Source organism: Nicotiana sylvestris, chromosome 2 (assembly GCF_000393655.2).
Source record: "Nicotiana sylvestris chromosome 2, ASM39365v2, whole genome shotgun sequence".
Taxonomy (NCBI): Eukaryota; Viridiplantae; Streptophyta; class Magnoliopsida; order Solanales; family Solanaceae; genus Nicotiana; species Nicotiana sylvestris.
The window spans coordinates 28,673,891-28,698,194 of NC_091058.1; the positions used below are offsets into that span (position 1 = coordinate 28,673,891).

The 24,304-nt window shown below is 41.4% G+C and overlaps 3 protein-coding genes across 3 annotated transcripts; 1 reads left to right on the forward strand and 2 right to left on the reverse strand.

Annotated features, from left to right (window-relative positions):
- Positions 1-1,461: 1,461 nt before the first annotated feature.
- Positions 1,462-5,332, reverse strand: LOC104237453 (glucan endo-1,3-beta-glucosidase-like). The gene is made up of 3 exons (XM_009791608.2): positions 4,026-5,332; positions 1,804-2,128; positions 1,462-1,680 (listed from the first exon to the last, which is right to left on the reverse strand). Exons 1-3 carry the CDS (start codon positions 5,061-5,063, stop codon positions 1,652-1,654), a joined length of 1,392 nt encoding a protein of 463 aa, XP_009789910.1. The 5' UTR covers positions 5,064-5,332; the 3' UTR covers positions 1,462-1,651.
- An 877-nt stretch (positions 5,333-6,209) lies between these two features.
- Positions 6,210-6,798, reverse strand: LOC104237460 (aquaporin PIP1-1-like). Its single transcript, XM_009791615.2, has one exon. It carries the CDS (start codon positions 6,744-6,746, stop codon positions 6,210-6,212), a length of 537 nt encoding a protein of 178 aa, XP_009789917.1. The 5' UTR covers positions 6,747-6,798.
- Positions 6,799-15,063: 8,265 nt separating this feature from the next.
- On the forward strand, positions 15,064-15,492 carry LOC138884032 (uncharacterized). Its single transcript, XM_070164773.1, has one exon. It carries the CDS (start codon positions 15,064-15,066, stop codon positions 15,490-15,492), a length of 429 nt encoding a protein of 142 aa, XP_070020874.1.
- Positions 15,493-24,304: the final 8,812 nt, after the last annotated feature.

A 24,304-nucleotide genomic window follows, 5' to 3' on the forward strand; every position in this document is an offset into this window, starting at 1 on the left:
AAGGTCTTTTGTCCCCCTTATATACTAGAGAGGAAACCTTCCCAATTGTAAGAAATAAAACATACAAGGAATATTCTTAATGTTCCCTGATGGGTTTACACTTCTACAAGGGTCATACATTTTCTCCTTTCGCGTTGGGGTCGTCTTCCTTGGGACGCCGGTTCGGAATTACCCGATCGTTTGTCGTACTCGTTATAGGTCGTGGTCGGTCAAATTTGGACCCATACACTAGCCACATAATGAATATGTGCTTTGGTTGAGCCAAAGTTGTCCACACCAATGTAGCTATCTCAAGCTTGTTGTGTTGGCCAATTAGGGCAAGGTAACTCCGAGTGATTGGGTACCTTCCTCTGCTCGTGAGCTTATACCTGCCTTGAATATACCAATCCTCCATTGCCTCCTTAAGAGAATTCAATTTCTTCCAGTATCAACAACAGTCTAGGGGAGCTTTAAATATAAAATTAATGTATAAAGTAGAAATTTGGGAGTGAGAAAAGCTCTAATATCGGGCTTCTATGGAGGACAAGAGGGGATCATTGACTGGAAGGGAAAGTGGGAGTGACCGTTTGAAATATAGCCCTGTTTGACTTAGCTAACGACTATTACATCGCTATACATATTCTTCTACTTTTTCCCATTAGTTTAGTTCGTGGAAGTTTTGGACTCTTTGGTAGCTCGCCAATTAAAAGGGAAAAATTAGAAATATCGTGATTTACAACTGGTAATTAAAAAATAGTCACGATTTAAAAATAATTAAAATTTGATCATTTTTTCATGTAAAAATAAAATCTGAATAATATCGCCCTTAAAAACCCTAAAACATTTCAGCATAGTATGCTTGAGTTTGAATTTCTTACAAATAAGATTCTAGCATAATGTGATGGAATTTCATAATGTGTTGTAGTTCCAACATAATATGCTGGAAGTTTATGCGCAGAAACTACATAATCCAGCCTATTATGCTAGAACTTTCCGTGTTTCAGCTAAAATGGTAGTTACTATTTTTCAATAACTTTGCAAACGCTAACTATTTTTCGATTGTCAGTCCGAAAACTGACTAGCCCTTGCTATTTTCACCCAATTAAATGAGCTAGCCCCATGTATTAAAATTTTCTTTTATTTAAAGCAATTTAATTGAATTTAAATAATCAGCCCAATTATATTTATTCTTATTACTTATTTGGATTAATAAACTGAATTTAAGATAAAATCCAATTTTCTTATGGATTTAAATTTAGTACAATTTTACCTATCTATACTTACGTCGACAAAATTAACTCTAGCTAAATAAAAAAAAATTAAATATTTAAAAAGGGGCAAACCGTAATTTAGGCCTTAAAAAATTAATTTCACAAGTTCAAAGATTGACCTCCTTCCTTGGATCCTTTTGACCAGTACGTTGTCACCAAATCTAGATCTTTCTTCATGTTAAAAACAGAGAAAATGACGAGGGAGAATACGGGAAATTAAGCGGGCAAATTAAATAAATGATACAAGTATGCATTACACTAGCATAGGAACACATTTATACACCAATACAATTAGATTAATTTGAGTAAACCACAGTACATAAACATAAAGATTATATGTTAAAACTAATCCTTCAAATGTAGGAGCAGTTGAAAAATCTTTTTCAGATGCACACGTACATTCAGGATTGGAATTTGCATGTGCCATAACCTACAAAAAATACAAAACACATGGAAGGCGTCATTAGAATATTAGTATAGTGAAAACTATATGGTAAAAACAATTATTCATTAGTTGTACAAAGGAACAATTTCAACTCGGAATGTGACTTACTTGGATCAGTAGAGGCGACGACACCAGTACCGGCAAAGTCGCAGTTGAATGCGTTGCGGCCCTCCCTTTGGTAGTATGAGTTCATGGCAAAGGCAGCGTGAGACCTAATAGTGTTGGGATTAAAGCAGGGACCTCCAGCTTGAATTGGGGTGCAATCCACTCCTTGGCTGCACACATAGTTTATGTTGGATTGTAATTGTGCATCCGTAGCGTCGGCTTTCGGCATGCAGAATTTTTTGCTCTCTGCTGGTCTTACTGGTGATGTTGGTTGCCCTTTGTTGCCACTACCATTTCTTGGCGCGGGCAATGCTGGTGTTGGTTGAGCCTGTGGGTATCAAAATCACAAAGATGGTATAAAAGTAGTTCGTCAAAACAAACAAATAAATAACTAAATGAAGATTATGTAAATGATTAGAGGTGACAAATGAATGTATTGGTTCTAACTTGGATATACCAAGTCAATAAACCAATTACTCCCTCCGTTTCAGTTTATGTAAACTTATTTTTTTTTGGTCCCTTTCTAAATTTGGAAACAATTAAGCTTAAAATTTTAATTCTACCCTTAATGAGAAGCTTTTATAATCACACAAATACTTTGGACCCCTTTCTGACATGTTTAGGACCACAAATTCCAAAAGTCCTCATTTTTTCTTAAACTCCGTGCTCAGTCAAACAAGTTCACATAAATTGGAACAGAGGGAATATTACTAAATTCACCCAAAATTTGTATGGGTTAAAATAGGTCAAATAACGGTGATCCTAATATTATCCGACCAACCATTGGATCCATTTAAAGATACAAAAAAATGATGCTCAAATCTTTTTCTTTTTCATTTTCTAAAAAGACATCTCAGAAATGGGCATAAAGAATTCGACAGCACATGTTCATTAGGTCGTAACCGCTAGAACTTTCCAGCACGCTACCCTTTTTTGTGTACTGAGAAACGATAGTACCGTTACTACTATCTTTTTAATGGAAGGGGAATCCAATGTAAAAACTTATTATTGTATGTGGTGGGACTGGTGTCAAGTTTATGAAGTTCCAGCTTGCAACGTATCTGGTTAATTTTTTTGGTTAAATATCAAGATTTAGTTCGAGGATAGCAAAACAAACAATGAGCTAACAATACAAATCTAGCTACGCACTACACCAAAATAATTTTGAGGTCCATATTCTAAAGTGTTCGTCTATAAAAGTATTTGTGTTAAACTAATGGAGTAGTAAAAAAAGTATTTGCGTTAACACCGTCAATTTTGAATCAATTAATTGTCGGTTGCCCTATTCGACAGACAAAGTACACCAACCGGAATAGGTGATTTTATTCACATGAAGCCAAGTGTCCCTCACATGGACAACATATTCCATCTTGAGTGGGAAAATGCAATACAACCAGCTGTGATCAACTGAAAAAGCTACTAGCAGTTCAAAGATTTTTGAAGCTACGTCCCAACAAAAAACAATGGGGCGCAAAGAGAAAAGAATAGGAAACACCTTCCATGTAACAGGAAATACGTGAAACAAATTACAAAAGCTTGTCATAATTATAGCTGGACAAGTCAAATTCCTATTAAACTCCTCAATTCAATTTTCACATCCTCTTAAAATGACTTAAATGCCCTCATACCTTCGAATTAGTAAGTGTCGTAAAGTTGGTCTCCCAAAAACATTAAATGATCAGTTAATGAGGTATCAGTTTATTTATACTTAACAAAAAGAATTAATTAATAATTACTCCCTCCGTTCAACTAATTTGCTTAGAAAATACTAAATTCTATACAAAAATATATAGTATGACTAAACTATCTTTAACTAAATATTTAATGTGTGGAGTAAAAAAACTTTTTAGGAATATCTAAATAAGAATAATTTTGTAAAAACAAATTGAACTTTTTCTTGATTACCAAAATAAAACATATGGACCGCAATTACTTAGCATGAATGGCTAAACAAGAAGGTGCGTGGCGTGGTTTAAAAGAGGTTCCCTTGTTTTAGCTGGATGTCAGAATGGTGTCCAAATTGGACATTAAGCAGCCAGAAGAATATGAAAAAGAAAAGAAATTCAACTTAAGCCTATAATCAACAAACACTATATATATGCAAGAACATTCGTCGAACACACAATAATTTAACGCGAAACGGCCAACTTCTTAATTACCAGCAATACAAATTTTGAAGTGATGATAAAATGTAAGTGGTAATTAATGAAGAAAGTTCAAGTTACCTGCTCTCCTTTCAAGACTCCAATATTGTAAACCGGGGTGAAATCCGGGCGAAACAATCCGAAATTCCTCTCAGCAATTGAACCGGGTTTAGTGTTCTCGTTGAACAATCCGAATATGTATGTCTCAATCTTCCTGTGCGGCATCAATGGCGTCCCTGTCCCAGAGTTGTACTTCCTCAACAGCCCACCATTGTAAGAAGCCGCATTTTCCACCGTACATTGAGGCTCAAATGACTCACCCTGAGATGGCCATCCTGTCTCCGCCGCTACAATCTCTACATCTGGGTATTTAAGCCTTACCATCGACATATACACCGCATCTAACAACATGTCGAACGAGTTTGTGTACCATTTCTTAGAAAACCTGTCGTAGACACCTTTGTTTTTCCTGAATAAAAGGAAGTCCTCCTGTTTTGGGTTGTACCCAAAGTATGGGTAAGGGTTTACCATAAAAGGTCCTTTTGTCTCGCGCAAGAATTGGAGCATAGGGGCCAGAATACCCACATCCCAACCAGGCCTAAACCTCGCGGCGCTAGGTGGGTTGGATCTTAAAAGGATACCCAGAGAATGAGGAGAGGAGACCTTGATATCCTTTAACCCGGACTGACCAAGAGCTTGGTAAAAGGTTTTCATGGCAGGAACCAGCTTCATCTGGATATCTGGTCCGTCCCAGTGGAGGACTTCATTTCCCACAAGAATAACATCAATCTTGGTTTGTGGGTAAAAGGGTTTGATGTTGGCGTCGATATATCGGCGAGCATAACTGATGTCCAAGAGGTTGGGGATCTCTCCGTTTGGAACAGTGACGGTAACTGAGATTCCTGTGTTGGCGAAAGCTCGAAGGATGTCGGGGTTGATGTCGAAGATTTTGATACGGTCTATGACGGTCTTGTCTTTGAGAAACTGAGCAACTTGAGCTGGCGGAGGAAGGTTGTTCCCTAGTGTGCCATAATTAACACCGATAGAATTAACAGCCGGGAAAAACAGAGGAACAACAAACAATATTAGCAACAACAGGGACGGTCTTTTGTCTGGCATGTTTTTACAAAGGGGTTTGGTGAAGAAGGGAGAGGGAAAATGGAAGGATTATTAATGAAGTGGAGAAAGTGAAAGAGGGTCAAATTTGGATTTGGACTAGTTTGAACAAAGGAAGAACGTTCAAAGGCTGTTGGCGATGGAGTTTTCTAGTTTTGAGCTTCGTTTAATGCCTTGGGAATCGAGGGGGGCCTATTATTTTTATTTTGAATATTGAGGGAGCATCCTATAAACGTGTCGTGGCAACAAAGGTTAAAAGAGATGCCATAATTATTCTGATTACGCGTATGTTGCGCAACGCCACTTGTAAAATGAATATGTCCGAAAAGCGACAACGGACTCTATAGATTTACAGTAACACCTCATTATCCAGCACATGGGATTAACATCATGTTACCCGTGCCGACACGCCCCAAAATGGAAATTATAAGCTATTTTAGTGTTACTTGAAATTTTAATCTTATAATATTTCGTATTATTCTTATATTATGCTTCTTTACAATTTTAAAATTAAAAAGTTAATATTTTTAGATTTCTTGTGTAGGCAGATAGGCTAAATGTCACCTATATTTGTGTCACTTTGTCATCTCGGTTTCTGCATTCGATGAAGTTTCATCCAGACACCTTAACTTAGTCAAAACATGTATTTTAAACCCCTCTGATCGTTGACTGAGCTTAGGTGTCATTCATTTTGCTGAGTCAGAAAAATGAGTGGTTACATGTAGGGGTGGGCGTTCGGTATTTAAGAATTTCGGTTCGGTATTTCGGTATTCGGTTTATCAATTGTGTATACCAAATACCATACCAAAATATTTCAGTACGGTTCGATATTTCTTATTTTGGTTCGGTACGGTTTCGGCTTAACAATCAATGAATAATCAATATTTCGGTGCACTGTTTTCCGATATATAATAGTGCACAACTGCACATGGCTGATCTGAATCTGATGGCACATGCACAATTGAATAAGTGAAAAGCAAAAGCTGAACAAGACAACAACTTCTTTACAAGCAAAAACTGCACATTACACAACTTAACACTTAACACAATACACAATTGAATCTGTACACAACTACACAACACATTACACAACTTAACACTTAACACAGTACACAGCCAAACCATCTTAACAGCATCTGCAAGCATGAACTAAGATGCAGCAGCAGAGAAACCAGTGATTGGAATTGTGGCCAAGTGTACCAGGAACACAGCAAATCCAATAGGCAATGGTACCAAAAGAGGGACATGTGAATCCCTAGCACCAAGACACTGCATCACCATGTAGAACACTGCCCTTGTCAACGACAGTTTCCTTGCCAAGAACAGCCCAAAGGTCACTGTTGGATTTATGTGTTCTCCAGAAATGCCAGCAGTACAGTAGACAAGGGCAAAGATCATGCCCACAAAAGCCCAAGCAATGCCTTGAATACCAACAGTGGAGCATTTGGACTTAGACTTTGAAACACCCATCACTGTTAAGATAGTGATGTAAAGGAAGAGGAAAGTGGCCATGAACTCAGCAATTCCAGCACGATAGAATGACCAAGACGTCAATTCTCCTGCCTCAAATAGTGGCGCTGGTGGTGGCTCTGTATAATCCTTGTCACTCTGTGCTGCCGTCCCAATCGCTTGCCTCTCTGAATATTTGTTTGCTCCTAATCTTACATCTTCTTCTTTGTTCTCCATGTTTGTTTTCTCAATTCACAGGAAAATTTACTCAACTTGAGGAAGGATTTATGTTTGGCCGTTGATGGGCAGTAACACAGTATTAAGTCCATTAGCCCGCCGATTAACATATAGTCATATATCAGTCTGAATAAAGTTGAAGATTCCACCAAGTCTAAAGAAGATTTTAACAAAATAGAAAGAGAAAACAAAATCTTTTTGTAATCATCTTAGTACAGTTTCTATCCAGTTAATATGATCTATCCAAAATTAATTAGAGTACTATGTCCATTGCTAAAGAATAGAGAGCAGCAGCAGCAGAAATTAGTACAGTTTCTATCCAGTTAGCTCTAGTAAGATACAATTACTACAGTTTGTGCAACGGGCTACATAAATTAATCATTTTCCTATATCAGTTACTTCAATCAATATCAATACACAACTGCCAACGCCCAACGCTTACTGCTAAAGAAATTTCACTAAACTACTATCTTCATTCCCTGTTCTACTGCTATACCTAATAGGATTTTCATATGTCAACCTACTTTATACCTAATCAAACACTTGATCCAAAAAAATGAGTTTCGAATATAAAATTAATCTTTGCTAAAGAACATCGCTATAAATCTTCATCAAATTCATTTCCATCGCTAGAAAGTAGAAACATACCTTTGAAAATTGAAACTATCGCAAGTTTGCAACAGCAACATCTTCGTTTGCCCGGAATTTGTGAGGAGTGAGGACTGAGGAGTGAGGAGTCGGAGCTCGGAACCTTGGTAAATTCTTTACGATTAGCAACCTTGGTAAAAATCCAACAAATCCCATCACAACAAAACCGATCGTTGTACGAGTAGCAACCTTGGTAAATTCTTTACGATCAGGCTTGTGACATCTTTTGACGAGCCTAACACTGTCTTTGGCGAAATCTCTAAGAGGATCGAACACAGAATCGAGAGCGTCCATTTGAATTAGATCTGATCTGAAAGAAGAAGCAGATCAGGGTTTCTCACTTTCTCTTTTGTATCTGAATTGGACAAATGACCTTTAGAGTTTAGGCTTGGGCTTGGGCATTTGGGGCTGGGGCGGGCGATGGGCTGGGCAGTAATAATTAAGAAAATATCTTTTAAAAATCGGATTTTTGGTATTTCGGTATACCGAAATTTCATAATTTTAATACCGAAGACCGTACCGAAATACCGAAATACCTAAATTGCAATACCAAATTGGACCGAAATACCGAAAAAAACCGAAACCGAAATACCGAATTAATTTGGTCCGGTTCGGAATTCGAATTTTCGGATTTTATGCCCACCCCCAGTTACACGCTCTAAAAAGGAGAGTGCATATATTTATTTTGATTTAAAAATATTAAAAGGAATAAAGAATAACCATAAAAAAGAAAAAGAGTAAATTAATTTTCCAACCCAAGTATCTCTACCCGTTTCCCAATCCTTCGGCCTTATTTCACCCCGTTTCTCCCCGTATTCATCTCCCCCTCTTTCCTATCGTAATCCTGTTTCTCCCCGACCTTATGAAAAGAAGAACCACCAACTAGAAAGCGTTTTGTGTAATTAGCAGGTCTAAGCAATAGGTATATAATTGAAAACAAAGCAAGAAAATAGGACGCAAATAACCAATTGCTGAAGAAGAAGAAGAAGAAGAAGAAGAAGAAGAAGAAGAAGAGTACACTTATTACCTGCAAAATCATATGTTTAAGGATAGAGGCGCTAGATTGAACAAATTGTCAAATCGCAAGTGGAAATTGCTAAGGTGTTCTGAGATACTACATTCATATATACACGACATTAATTCTTAGGGTTTAGTAACGCTCGATTGTATCCATATAACACCTCTCCCAGCTTCTTGCTGCAAGGAAATTATTCCGGAAAGGCTCTACAGTATGTGAATTTTCATCTTCGTTCTAAAGAGAAGTGGTTAAATAAGGAGTGAAAAAGGGAAGTTGAAGGGTGGTGTTAATGGCGTTAGGCCTAGGAATAGAGAAAACGATGATTGGCCAGCAATTGATTTTGGGGCTGCTTGGTTTATTGAGATCCCCAAAATGCAACTCACTTACCTTCAATCTCTTCAACGTTTTAGCCAATGCAGCAACAATGAACCTAGCTTTCTTCTTAAGGGTTTCTTCAAGCTCTGAACTTTTATCTTCAATCGCTTCTTCAGATGCACTTGTGTTAACTTTATATTCCAGAAAAAAGAGGGGTTTTTCTTGATTTTCCCAATTACTTTTTCCCTTAGGTGTATTAAGTGGATGATGTGGCATTGATTTATCTGATATGGACATGATATATTTTCCACGTCAGGCGAGTGACCAACATGTAATGCCGAAGGGGTTTAAAATGCATGTTTTGATTGAGTTCATGTGTCTGGATGAAACTTCATTGAATACAGGGACCAGGATGATAAAGTGGCACAAGTATAAGTGCCATTTAGGCTATTCTGCCTTCTTGTGTATAAAAGTTTACGTGTAAAAGTAAATCTAACATATAAAAAAACACAGGATCATAAAACTAAAAACAAGTTTGTAAACTGCCACAAAATCAACTGACCTTAATATTTCAAGTAGAATTTGCAAATTTATATAAAACACAAAGTATGGCGATAGAATGTATAGGTCAAAATTTGGACGATTACGACCGATACCAAGTGTAACAAAGAGCAAGGTCCATACAACGCCGCATCTTAAGAATCGTTATGATGGACGACAACTAACAGTGGTTGGAAAATGCACGACGTCTGTGGTCGTGTTAGCATGATAGAAAACAATGGGAATATGCCTTTCGAATATTCCTTGTGTTGTACCTTTTTTTCTTTTAGGGTAAAAATGAGGGATTGTCTCCTATAAAAGGGGACCAAACACTCTATAAAAAAGGGTGATTCTTGACTTATCACAATTCTGAGAACTATATACGATTTTTACTTTAAGCTAAGAACATCCATTGCAAAATCTTTCTACATTCAAAGTTGTCATATTCATACTTTATCGTTCGGTTCTGAGATATAAAGAAACATTGTTCATATTGTTCACTCTTTGCATCTTTCAAGCTAGATCTTATTATACTTGGCTGAGATTTACCCCTTCAACTTCTTTAATTGATTTAATCAAAAGGGTTTCAAGATCTTTTGGTCAAACAATTTGGCGCCGTCTGTGGGAATTTCTTTATCTAAGATTTTAGCCTCATGAGACTCTTGAAAGGGATAATCACCTCCTCCTAGCTTTGTACAAACTAACAATGGCAGGGAAAGGAGATGCAAAACAAAAATTAATAGTAGGCGTCACAACCAACCTCCTGAACACCATCAACAATGATAGCAGGGAAGATAACAAAAATGAAACGCCAGACATCACACCTAGGGGAGACATTTCACCTCCCCCGCACGAAAGCGTAACTGCTTCACGCGAGAAGGAAGCCTCCACATCTGCAACAGGAAAGGCACCACCAGTAGTGTGAAGACTGCTGGAAGAATGGCTAACGAGTACTCTGAATGCCATACTTGACAAACCCGCCCAAAGGGATAACAAGAATGTTACACATGCAGATGTCACGATAAACATTGATGAGGAAGATGCCCCCCATACAGGTAACATTCATGTTGCTAATGACGCAGGTAATGATACGCTTGCAGCTGTTTTAAAGAAAATGAAGGAGATGGAAAATGAGAATAAGGCACTCCGTGATCAAATGAAGGAACACCAAGAGAGGGTTGACAAAATACTAGGTGCCCCAAAGTTGTTTCCAAAACGCGATGTTGGTCGATTCATTGAGCAGCCATACAGCGAAGAAGCGGCCCCATACGCCATTCCTAAAATATTCAAAATGCCTCCCTACTTAAAGATATATGATGGTACTGCTGATCTAGAGGATCATATCATCCACTACGTTACAGCCATAAAAGGTAACGTTCTTTCAAAAGAGCAGGTACCATCGGTGCTATTAAAAAAGTTCGGAGAAACCCTAACAGGGGGAGCCTTGACATGGTACTCTCAATTGTCGGTGCGCTCGATAGCAACATTCGAGGAAATGGTAGACAAATTTATCACCGTCCATACAGGAGCCAAAAAAGTAGAAACCAGAGTAAATGATATATTTGTCGTAAGACAAATGCACGGCGAGGGACTTAGAGACTTCTTAGCTCGGTTCAATATGGTGAGAATGAGCTTGCCAAATGTGTCAGAAGGAATGGAAGTAGTAGCCTTCTAGAACGGACTAAACAGGAACGGGTCGAGAGCGACCAGAAAATTGCTAAGCAAGCTCATGAAATACCCTCCAACTACTTGGGAAGAAATCCATAACGCTTACTACGCCGAAGTACGAGCTGGCGAGGATGACCTCAACGGCCCGACCTAACGGTTAACGACCCTTCAAACTGAAGTAAGGAAATATCGTCGCAACGACGGTCAAACAGATCAATTGGGGCCTCACCTCGGCCGAGAAAGGCATCAACCTTACGTTAGGACGTCTGCTCCGCCTCCACCACGACACGCGGATGCTTCTCCTCGACATACAGCACCATATTGACACGAGAAAGGTATGCCTCCGCTCCTATCTACTCAATATTTTTGTGCTTCTCCTTCAGAAATAGTGTATGATCTGGAGAAACTCGGTCCAAAGGTGCAATGGCCGCAAAAGATGAGGCCAGACCCCAGCACTCGGAAGTCAAGTGCTTTCTGCGAATTTCACCAATAAAGGGGTCACAAAACCGAAGATTGCATAGGACTATGATAGGATATAGTGTGAATGCTAAGCCAGGGACGCCTGAAAGAGTTACTGAGCAATCGAGGATGGGTTAACTTTGCCTGCGGACGCGAACAGCCCCAGGGACCTCCAAAACCACCTTCTCTCGCTCACACTATACAGATGATCATCGATAGAGGCGATGGCACAGGAATCAATCATGTCAAGTTCACCACCACACATAAGCTCAAACGATCAATCACCCATGAACGGTGTGATAACCTCGAAAACAGTATCATCTTCGATAAGTCAGATGCCAACGGTTTGTCTTTCCCTCACTATGATGTCATTGTTATCACTTTACGTATTGCATATACTGATGTAAAAAGAATTATGGTAGATGACGGGAGCGGCACATGTATTATCCACCCTCGAGTCCTCATACAGATGAGACTAAAAGATAAGATAATACCGCGCTGCATAGTGCTGACCGGTTTCAATAATGCAGTTGAACGAACTTCTAGAGAGATAGTGCTACACATCCTGGCCAGAGGAGTCACTCTAGAGACGACGTTTCACGTCATGAACCAAGAAACAACCTACAACGCCATCATAGGGCGCCCGTGGATACACGCCATGCGAGCGGTCCCCTCCAGTCTCTATCAAGTTTCCTACCCCATGGGAAGTATTCAGCACTGAGGCGAGCAACGCAACCCACAGGAGTGCTACCGCATCGCCCAAGATTATGTCCATACCTAACAACTCAAAGGGGGAAATGCTAAAGCATAACAACCAGTGATGTTGGAAGCCAGACTTGAGCGGATAGACACTATCAAGGACCCCGACATCGTGGAAGCGTCTGAATCAATGATAGAAAATCTTGACCCCGTCCTACTAGACAGAAACGACAACACAAAAAAGGCCTATATCGGACATAACCTCTCGGAACCACATAAATTTCATAGGTTCTTGATTGACCATGCCAATCTGTTTGCCTTCTCCCATGCAGATATGTCACGTATCCCAAAAGATATCGCCACACACAAGCTGGATGTCGACCCCCTATACATGCCAGTACGACAAATAAGAAGGAAGTTCAATGCCACGATCAACGAATCCATGAGCGAAGAAGTCGATAAGCTGCTTGCAAACGGCTCCGTCCGAGAGTCAAAGTACCCTTAGTGGGTCACCAGTGTGGTCATGGTGAAAAAGAAAAATGGAAAGTGGCGGATGTGTGTAGACTTCACAGACCTAAATAAAGCATGTCCAAAAGGTTCTTTTCCACTGCCACACATCGACCAGCTCATCGACACAACGGCAAGACACGAGTTACTGAGCTTCTTGGATGCCTACTCGGGAGACAACCAGATCCTCATGGAAGAAGAAGACCAGGAGAAAACCACTTTCATCACTCACCAAAGAACGTACTGCTATAAGGTTATGCCGTTCGGATTAAAGAATGCAAGGACGATGTATCAGATATTAGTCACCAAAATGTTCAAAAACCAACTCGGTAAAACAATAGAAGTCTACATCGACGACATGCTGGTTAAATCGAAAAGGAAAAAAGATCATATCGATCATCTGAAGGAAGCCTTTGATATATTAAGACGGTATGACATGAAGCTGAACCCCGAAAAATGCGCCTTCGATGTAAGCTCAGGTAACTTCCTCGGTTTCCTGGTATCCCAAAGAGGCATCGAGGTCAACCCAGAACAGATTAAGGCCATCGAAGGAATACCCGAAATGTTGACCAGCAAAAAGTAGGTACAAAAACTGATGAGACGGATAGCCGCCTTGTCGAGGTTCATCTCACGGTCATCGGATATATGCCATAAATTCTTTAATGTATTAAGGAAAGACAACAGACTTCAATGGAATTCAGAATGTGTAACGCCCTAAGGAAATTGAAGGCATACTTGTCTTCACCACCCTTACTCGCCAAGGCAGATCCAAGAGAATGTCTCCTAGTCTACCTGGCTGTATCCGAAGTTGCGGTAAGTGTAGTTTTAGTTCGAGAAGACAAAGGTACGCAATCTCTAATTTACTATATCAGCAAAACCTTAATTGACGCTGAAACGAGGTACCCCCACCTCGAGAAACTGGCTCTAGCATTAGTCATAGCTTCACGATAGTTTTGACCGTATTTCCAATGCTACCCCATAAAGGTGGTGACAACCTCTCCTCTCAGGAGTATATTGCACAAACCTGAATTATCGGGAAGGTTGGCCAAATGGCCATAGAATTGAGCAAGCATGATATAACATATCAACCATGAACTGCGATAAAGTTGCAAGTGTTCGCTGACTTCAGTGCGGAAATACTGCCTGAAGTCAAACAAGAAGCGCTTCGCACTTTGACTAAACGATCTGACCTCTGTGTCCTCTACACCGACGGCGCGTCCAACGCATCAGGATCGGGACTGGGACTCGTACTCGAAGTCCAACTGGCAAAGTAATTCTCCAATCCATACGATGCCCTGAAATGACTAACAATGAGGCCGAGTATGAGGCCGTAATTGTAGGACTGAAATTGGCCCTCAAGTATGGTGTTTGGCGAGTCATCCTCCGTTGTGACTCTCAACTTGTTGTAAACCAAGTTATTGGGACTTTCCAAATTAAGGAGCAGAGGTTGAGGAGATACCAGACCGAAATCCACAAGCTGCTGCCAGAATTTGATGAATGTCGAATCGACCAAATACCCCAAGCACAAAACATTGAAGCAGACGGTCTCGGCAAGCTGGCAGCAGCAACTAAAAACATCACCAAGGAGAATGTGGTCACCCTCCTCCACTCGTCAATAAACCAAGTCGAGGTACATTCTATAAATTTAACTTGGGACTAGCGTAATTGCATCACATCATGCCTACAGGAAGGAATACTCCCATAAGATAAAAAAGAAGCCAAAAAGCTCCGAATACAAGCGGCTAGATACAGCCTCATAAACCACGACCTTTACAAAAGGACGTTCGGCGACCTCTTATCCAAATGCCTTGGACCAAATCAGACAAGGCATATGCTCGCAGAGGTACACAAAGGCCACTGCGGCGCCCATACATGCAACCGGGCCCTCATCAGGTGTCTTATTCGTGCAGGATAGTACTGGCCCACTATGAAAAAAGAGGTTGCGGAGTACGTCAAGAAATACGAGCAATGCCAGAAATATGCCCCTATGATACACCAAGTGGAAGAACTCATACATTCTGCCACCTCTCCATGACCGTTTATAAAATGGGGGATGGACATCGTCGGGCCCTTCCCAGCAGGGTGAGGTAAGATACGTTTCCTTTTGGTTTTAACTGACTATTTTCCAAATAGGTGGAGGCAGGTATGTTCGCTCAAGTATGCGAACAAGAAGTCATCGCGTTCATCCGAAAAAACATCATATGCTACTTCGGCATCCCCAAAGAAATCAGTTGCGACAACGAACCCCAGTTCACTAGGAAAAAGACGACTTAATTCTTCAAGAAATGGCACATCAAGCGGATACTCTCCACGCCATATCATCCTGCTGTCAATGGTCAAGCGGAATCCTTCAATAAAACAATATTGAACATATTAAAGAAAAAGCTTGAGGACGCCAAAGGGCTATGGTCGGGATTGCTACCAGAGGTGTTATGAGCTTACCGCACAATGCCGAAAACCAACATGGGTGAGACACCGTATTCTCTGGTCTACGGCACTGACGCAGTCATACCTGTTGAGGTCGGGGAACCTAGTCTGAGGTACTCCAACGAGAGTGGACCAAACAACGACGAAAGAAGATTACAAGACCTAGATGAGGTCGAAGAACGAAGGGATATGGCACACATAAGAATGGTGGCCCAAAAGCAACAAGCAGAAAGGTATTATAAAAAGAAAGCCAAAGTACGACCACTCAGAGCCGGGGACTACGTACTAAAAGCCAAAATGCAAGCAGCGAAAGACCCGAATGAAGGGAAATTGGGAACAAACTGGGATGGGCCATATAAAATCACAGCAACAACAAGCAAAGGAGCATTCCAACTAGAAACAATGGAAGGAAAACTACTACAAAATAACTGGAATATCGCCCACCTCAAGCACTTCTACTTCTGAAAAGAGACGCCGCCCAAGTCGTACTCTTTTTCCCTCGCCCGGGTTTTGTCCCAAACGAGTTTTCTCGTGAAGGTTTTTAATGAGGAGAGGAGTGGGACGTCTCGAGGTTTGAGGCATTGTTCATCGCCCCACCTACTGATTACATCTCTAGGCCGAGCAATGAAGGGACTAGATATAAAAAATCTCCATTATATGTACAAAATCGACATGTACCGCCATTGTACGAGCAAAGTTGACATGTATCTCCGACATATGAATAAAATCACTCCCTTATGAACACAAAATCAACATTCGTTTCTAATGCATGAATAGAACTGACATCTATAACACACCAACAAATAAAATAGAATGTCACCCTCACGATGGGATAGTACTTCGGCACCAGCTCGAAGGTAACATCCCAATGGCTAAGGCCATCGGCAAAAGAGTGAGTTCGATATCATTCGAACCGCGACAGGATACTACTTTGGTACCAGCTCGAAGGTAACATTCCAATGGTTAAGGCCATCGACAAAAGAGTGAGTTCGATATCATTCGAACCACGATGGGATACTACTTCAGCACCAGCTCGAAGGTAACATCCCAATGGCTAAGGCCATTGACAAAAGAGTGAGTTCGATATCATTCGAACCATGACAGGATACTACTTCGGCACCAGCTCGAATGTAACATCCCAATAGCTAAGGCCATCGCCAAAAGAGTGAGTTCGACTTCATTCGAACTACGGGGGGATACTACTTCGGCACCAGCTCGAAAGTAACATCCCAATGGCTAAGGCCATCAACAAAAATTGAGTTTGATATCACTCAAACCACGACGGAATATTACTTCGACACCAGCTCGAAAGTAACATCCTAATGGCTAAGGCCATCGACAAAAGAGTGAGTTCGATATCATTCGAACCACGACGGGATACTACTTCAGCACCAGCTCGAAGGTAACATCCCAATGGCTAAGGCCATCAACAAAGAGTGAGTTCAATATCATTCGAACCACGACGGGATACTACTTCGGCACCAGCTTGAAGGTAACATCCCAATGGCTAAGGCTATCGACAAAAGAGTGAGTTCAATATCATTCGAACTATGACGGGATACTACTTCAGCACCAGCTCGAAGGTAATATCCCAATGGCTAAGGCCATCGATAAAAGAGTGAGTTCGACACCATTCGAACTACGACGGGATAATACTTTGGCCCCAACTCGAAAGTAACATCCCAATGGCTAAGGCCATCAACAAATAATGAGTTCGATATCACTCGAACCACGATGGAATATTACTTCGACACCAGCTCAAAAGTAATATCTCAATGGTCAAGGCCATCGTCAGAGAAAACAGTTCGGCTTCATACAAACCATGACGGGACATTATTTTGGCACCATCTCGAAAGTAATGTCCATACAGCTAAGGTCGTTGCTAACGAAAATAGTTCAACTAAACTCAATACAATAAGTTTAGCATTTCAACAAAGCTTTGGAGCGACGTGACTGCGGCAGAAGTCATCGTCAAACAAACCAAAGAAAGGAAATGACTTAGAGATGCACGACCAAAACGATCTTTATTTACAACAAATATACTACAAATATTTGTCTTTACAAAGGGCTCAAAGACACCCTTACAAAAATCGCGAAGCAAAAAGTAAGCACAAAACAAATACTACACATCATTTTCGGTGGCATACACGTCTTCGTTCCAAGAGTCGGAGGCAAGTCTGTTCACATCATCAGAATTAATATCATCTCCATCAGGCATGAGAGGATCGTACCCTCGGGCCTCACGAGCCGCACGAGCCTTGGCGCGTACATCCTGAAGCTCCATTTCAGATGTCCTCCCATCAATATAAAGAGCCTTGTACAAATCGAGCTGAACCTCGACGTAAACCTACAACTCATATAAATTTCGAGGTACGACAGGATCAGCTGGAGCATAAGATGTAGAAGGTTGCGATTGTCATCGTACGTCCTCCGCTTTCAAAGAATCCACTTGCATGTTCAGTACGGACAGTTCCACCTCCAACCCTTGAATGTGCCCCTCAAGTTCCGATGTCTTAAGCGTAGACGTCTCCATCTCCTTAGTCCGCTCTAACCTACAAACACGGAGAGCGTCTTCTGAAACCGCCACCTCAGAAATGCCAGACGCCCTCTCCCTCTCAGCGTGGGCCAATCTATCAGCATTCACACTCAAGTCACCCTTATTATCATCGACCTCAGTTGTCTTCATATCCAGTTCGACAGTCAAACTGGCTACCTTTGCTTGAAGGTCGGCATTTTCGGCCACTACTCCCTTACTTAGCTCAAGCTCATCTTCCCTGGCTCTGAAGGCTGCCTCAAGTTCACTACTACGGGCAACGGCCTTCATAAGGTTCTTATCTTGTTCCTTCAACTCCTCGACTTTACGTGTCAGTTGATCATCACTCTACTTGAGCCCTTCGTGGAGCAGTTGGAAGTCGCGATCCTGATTGTAGATGTCGACCATCGCACGATGCTTGGTGCGATATTCTTGGTACTTAGAAGACATCTTTCCATAGATGGTCGTCCTCCTCCTATCTCGACGCTCACGCTCGATCTCCATTATAAGGGTCTAGCACGAGAAGTAAAAGTTAAAACAAATGGGCCAAAAATAGTAATACGGATCCAATGACGAAATAAAAAGAAAGACATTTACCCATAGAGCCATGCCAAAAATGCTCTAAGACAACTCCACATTACTCATCTCTCTAAGTGCCTCGCTCTCAGGGGCAGCACACAAAGGAACAAAAATAGATGCCACTTGATCACAGTCCGACAGTAAGTCGTAGTCCCCAAGAACGCCTATGTGTTGATCAGAACCCTCCATTCTGACTTCTACGTGAGTGTGACGCTCCAAAAACTCACAAACATCCCCTAGGTCGAAGTCTGTGCTCAATCCGTCGCCCTGGGCGCACAAACCCCTGCCGACAGTAGATGATGTGTCGCCCTCGGTGGAGCGCGCAGACCCCCTCCTTGATAAACCCCTTCTATTTGGGAAGACCTCCCTGCCAAGATGGCGTCGGCCATAAATGTGGGTACCGGTGATGTCTCCGATTCACCCATCCTACTCTTACTGGTATCAATGACCACGCTCTTCCCGAGCTCTATCCTCTTCTTCTTTCTCAACGAAGACTTATCCCCATTAGAGGACTCATCCACGAGGTGATGGATTGGTAAAGAAGGTATCTCCCCCTTACAACCATATCGCGAGAGGAGTCCCTCGCCGGTACTGACTGGGCACGACCCTCTCGGGCAGATGATTGAGGCCAACCCTGCACTACTATTGAGTAGCGAGAGAGGTCGAAGCAGCTTTTACCCGATTAAGGTCGGGATTGATTTCCATAGAGAGCTAGATATTAGAGTCGGGTGTCTATCTAAAATGGAGTTGTGTATTTGCTCTTAATTGCACTTCTAAACATTTTGTTCATCATAACCATCATTTTGGAATCCACTACAATCATTGTCAAATTGCTCTGAATTACCTTGGTTTTGTTGCCCTCTTTGTCTTCTTTTGTTAACAAGCATAATGACACCCTCTATAACATTCACTTGGCGAGGATTTTGAACTTGTTGCACCTATGCCTTCGCTAGTTGGTTCATTGTAGTTGTCAACTCAACAATAGCCTATCCATGATCATGTAACTCTTTGTGCAAATGAGTAACCGTGGGGTCACCTTGGGTCACATTGGCTCTACTTTGCCAATCGGAAGAAGTGCCAGTCATCTCGTCAAGAGTGTCACAAGCCTCATCATAAAACAGCTTCATGAAGTTGCCCCCAGCAAGTTGGTTCACTATGCATTGGTCTGTGGTGTTAATACCCCAGTAGAAAGTCTGTTGGATCATCGCCTTGGCCATATCATTGTTGGGGCATTCCTTCACCATTGTTCTATAATGCTCTCAAATCTCATGCAAAGGTTCCGTAGGCTCTTGCTTGAACGCTAAGATTTCATCTCTCAATGCAACCATATGCCCCGGTGAGAAGAATTTCGCAATGAACTTATCCGCCAACTCACCCCAAGTAGTGATGGAATGGTTGGGAAGTCGCTCAAGCCAATCAAGTGCTTTCCCCCTAAGTGAAAATGGGAAGAGTCTCAATCGAAGTGCATCATCAGACACAATTGTTTGCTTGCTCCCCCAACATATATCCACGAACCCCTTGAGATATTTGTAAGCATTTTGATTTGCAACGCCCGTGCAATACCCACGCTGCTCTAGCAAAGTCAGCATCACATTGGTTATTTGAAAATTACCCGCCCGAATTCGGGGTGGGACAATAGCACTTGCATAGCCTTGGTTCGGAAGCACTCTAGGAGCCACTCTTGGAGGTGGCGGAGGAGGGTCTGGAATATTGCCATTTACATTAGCATTGGCCTGGCGGCCTCTATGTTGTCCTTGAGGTACAAGAGCCACCTCATCATGTCCGACGCCATCTACCTCCTCCCCTGCAATCACATTTCTAAGAGGGTCATTGGCATTGTTTGCTGCCATTTGGTACCTGAAGTTGTGACACATACAAATTAGTAACAAAGAAGGAAAGAAGAACAATACACAAAACTATTTAGATAGATAGACAAAATCGTTAGCTCCCCGGCAACGGGGCCAAAAAGGTAATTAAGGCCAACCCTGCACTACTATTGAGTAGCGAGAGAGGTCGAAGCAGTTTTTACCCGATTAAGGTCGGGATTGATTTCCACAGAGAGCTAGATATTGGAATCGGGTGTCTATCTAAAGCGGAGTTGTGTATTTGCTTTTAATTTCACTTCTATACATTTTGGGTTTGGATTTACTTGTAATTTTATAAATCTACAATGCTCAATTAAACTAAAATAAGCTAAGGTTAAACTAGCGCGAGTTGTTCAAATGGGAGTAAGGCACTAGGGTAGTGACTTTCGCTTAGGTGGTCAATTGATGGGTACTTGAGTCTAAGGTATTATTGTCACATTTGAGGAGTATGATATAACCATTGCACGACTCTACTCACTTTACACCTCTCGATAGTTCGAGTGATTTTGCCCAAATTGACTTTCTCAAGACCAATTAGGTATGCAAATTTGTACAAGCAATCAAGGTTCAGGTCGGGTATTACTATCTCTAGATTTAACCCTTTAATTGGGGCTATCAATATCGTGAGACGCTCCAATTCCTTGTTGGACCAATTTCAGAGACTTAGGCTTTCTTTCTCAAGAAGAGTCAAAGTCAACTAAACACAAACTAGTGTTTGCAACCACTAATTCAGCAATTAAACATGAAATTAGTCCAAATATCAAACACCCATAGACAATCAAGCATCAAAACACAAGACCCATCAATTACCCACACTAGGGTTGAGCCACAACCCTAGCTTATGGGTCTAGCTACTCATAATTAGAGAAGAAAACAAAGAATTAGATGAAGAAAAACTCATATTAATTAATTTCTAAATTAAACTTGAAGATTCAATGTTGAAATGAAGCTAAAATTACTCAAATAGCTAAAATATTTGAAGTCACGAGCGCAGCCAGTGTACAAAACTATCTGATAACCTAAATGGGAAAAGAATCTATTTATACTAAGCTAAAAAATCTGGACAAAAATACCCCTGTGGGGTTAGTGCGGACTGCACAAAATCATGTGCGGCCGCACTAGGGCTCTGAACTTGAATAAACGGCTCTCTGAACTTGGGCAATGTAGACCGCACAGAATCGAGTGCGGCCGCGATGGCTTCTAGCGCGGTCCGCATGAATGGAGTGCGAACTGCATTGGGCTTCAAGCTTGGAACTGGAAGATCTCTGAACCTTCTCTCTGCGGACCACACTAAATCAAGTGCGGCCGCATTGATCCTAGTGCGGACCGCACAAAACCTCGTGCAGTTGCATTGCCTTTTTGCCTGAATAGCAGCCTCTTTGAACCTCACTTGTGCTGACCGCACAGAATCGTGTGCGACCGCACTGGCCCTGTTTTGCCTGAGCTTTGTCTTGTCTTGATACTTGTGCAAGTTTCACTCCTTTTTGAGCTGATCTTTGACATCTTGTCACCTTGTTGATCAAACCTATAATCAAATACAACTTGTGAGCCTTTTGGGATTATTTTGTACACATTTCTAATCAAAACTGAAGCATGAAGGAGTATAAAATGTATCAAAATCCCTAATTATCAGCAGACTCATCCAAAGTGAATTGCATTCCTGCGGAGGCAACGGCCTGGCGAAATGCAGGGACTGGGGTCCCCCGCCTAGAAGCTCCACGACCTGTCATCATAAAGAGTCGTATCAATAGACAGTGGTATATAGCTGAAGAGTGATATAGAGGAAGACACTCACCCGATGAAACGTTCGCCCCAAAGTGTTTCACGAAAGCAAGCCAATCTCGAGTCTCCACTGCATGGGGCAGCAGACGGGCTACCCAATCCCTTATACCTATAATGAGATGGGGTGGGCGCCCCATAGCTGCGAAAGAGAGCCACAAATACACACTAAGGTGAATGAAGAATAAAAAAAAAGTAAACAAGTGGTGACATTTACGATTCTCGTTCCACCGCTTAGGGAATCTAGCAGGGTCAGACATGATGTGTTCAGTTCTGACGAAGAAGTACTTATGCCAAAATTTGCGACTCGCCCGGTCATCGGTTCCGACCACCAGCCCGTTCATCCCACGGTGCCTCAGATGCACCATAGTACCTCTGTGAAAGCTGTTTGAAAACAAGTGTAGGAGGTGGTGAACAGTAACTTCGCACCCCGCCAATTCCGCATATTTTGTCAACAATAGGAGTATTTTGAACGTATACGGGGAGAGTTGCGTCGGGAAAACCTGATAAAATCGACATAATTCTTCCGCTAACGGGAGAAAGGGAAGGAATGACCAATCACAAAGGGGTACTCATAAAAAGCACAGTTCCCCAATCTATGGACTTCCACGAAGTCCCTTCCCCCTGGAACCATCTCAATATGAGTGGGAATGTTATATTTTGCACGGAGGGCATTGATGTGGACTTGCTCAGTTTTAGAAAGTTACTTCGAGATATGGGGTGTCTCGGCAGTAACTCATCCACAGTGGGAAAGTTATCCCCTTCCTCCACCGTCAGGTCCTTACCACCGGGAGGGGGCGCCACGGATAGCGGAGTGGCGTCAGAAACCTCCTCACGTGATCGGTGTGTTCTAGGCATGTCTGTGAAGGGAGATGTGCTAATGGAACGAGAAAGACCAAGAACAATGAACAAGAAAGAGGAGATGAAGAAAATCGCAGAAGCCAAGCTAGAAATATGAAAGGAAATGATCATAAGAGAAATAGCCAAACATTTTTGAAAAAACAAACCCTTCCCCTATTTATAGGGTTGGGTGGCGCCAGAATCGAAGTGAAAAGGCTTCCCGTGGCAGCAAAATCAAAGCGACAGGCCATAATGTTATTCCTCAGGAAGATGCGCCATGATGACGCACGTGGAGGTGACGTCACTCCAAAGATAGCACACATCACCCAAGGTATAGCGAAGTGCATCGTTCTTCCGTCATCAGCCGAAATCGTCATGGTTTGCACATCAAATTTCTTCGTAATCATGGGCGACGTCCGCTTATCAAGGAAACTCCAAGTTGAGACCTCGACAAGCGGAGGGACTAACTGTATAGGTCAAAATTTGGACGACTACAACCGATACCAAGTGTAGCAAAGAGCAAGGTCCCTACGACGTTGCATCTTAAGAATCGTTATGATGGATGACAACTAACAGTTGATGGAGAATGCACGACGTATGTGGTCGTGTTAGCATGATAGGAAATAATGAGAATATGCCTTTCGAATATTCCTTGTGCTGTACTTTTTTTTCTTTTAGGGTAAAAAGGGGGATTGTCTCCTATAAAAGGAGACCGAACACTCTGTAAAAAAAGGGATTCTTGACTTATCACAATTCTGAGAACTATATACGATTTTTACTTCAAACTAAGAAGATCCATTGCAAAATCTTTTTATATTCAAAGTTGTCATATTTATACTTTATCGTTCGGTTCTGAGATATAAAGAAACATTGTTCATCTTTCTTTGCATCTTTCAAGCTAGATCTTATTATACTTGGCTAAGATTTACCCCTTCAACTTCTTTAATTGATTTAATCAAAAGGATTTCAAGATCTTTCGGTCAAACATAGAATACGTCCAAGAATTATGTCGAGTGATATATGTTAAACTAGTTATGATTAATCCGGGTTGTGCTCAAGCCCAATTGCCATAGTTTAAGCTATAAAGTTTTCTTTTCCTTAAGTATAAATTCTCTAACCAACTACGTTTGTTACATCATTTTCATTATGTTTGATCTTGTACATATATACAAATCCACACGAGACGCAATAGTTACATCGAGCAACTTAAACAATTACTGTTGGGTTTTTTAAGTTTATTTTAGCTTATAAGAGGGTCAATGAGAGATGGAGGGAAAATAAAATATTTGAGTTTCTTTCCTTGACAAAGGAACATTGTCCCATATTGGAGGAGTAAAAGACTTTTGATGGGTATATATACAATTGCTCTTCTTCTAGCTCTTAAATAGTTAAGAAGAAGTGAAGCATTGCGTCGTCGCTTGGCTCGGCTTCGACTTCGGTCATTTTCATTTTGCATAAATAGCCATATGTTACGGTCGTTTTACGTGAACAATCATGACAGACCTTCTGAAGAGTTGCACCTCTTCGTTTACTCTTCGTTTAAACCCAACATGTTAGCTATAAATAGCATACTATTCCCTCAGATTTTTCATACGAAATTTCTGAGTTCTCCTCTTCTTTTCTGCATTGTTTTCTTACAAAACAAACAACGTAAGTGTGATTTGCTGCCGGCTATTTTTGT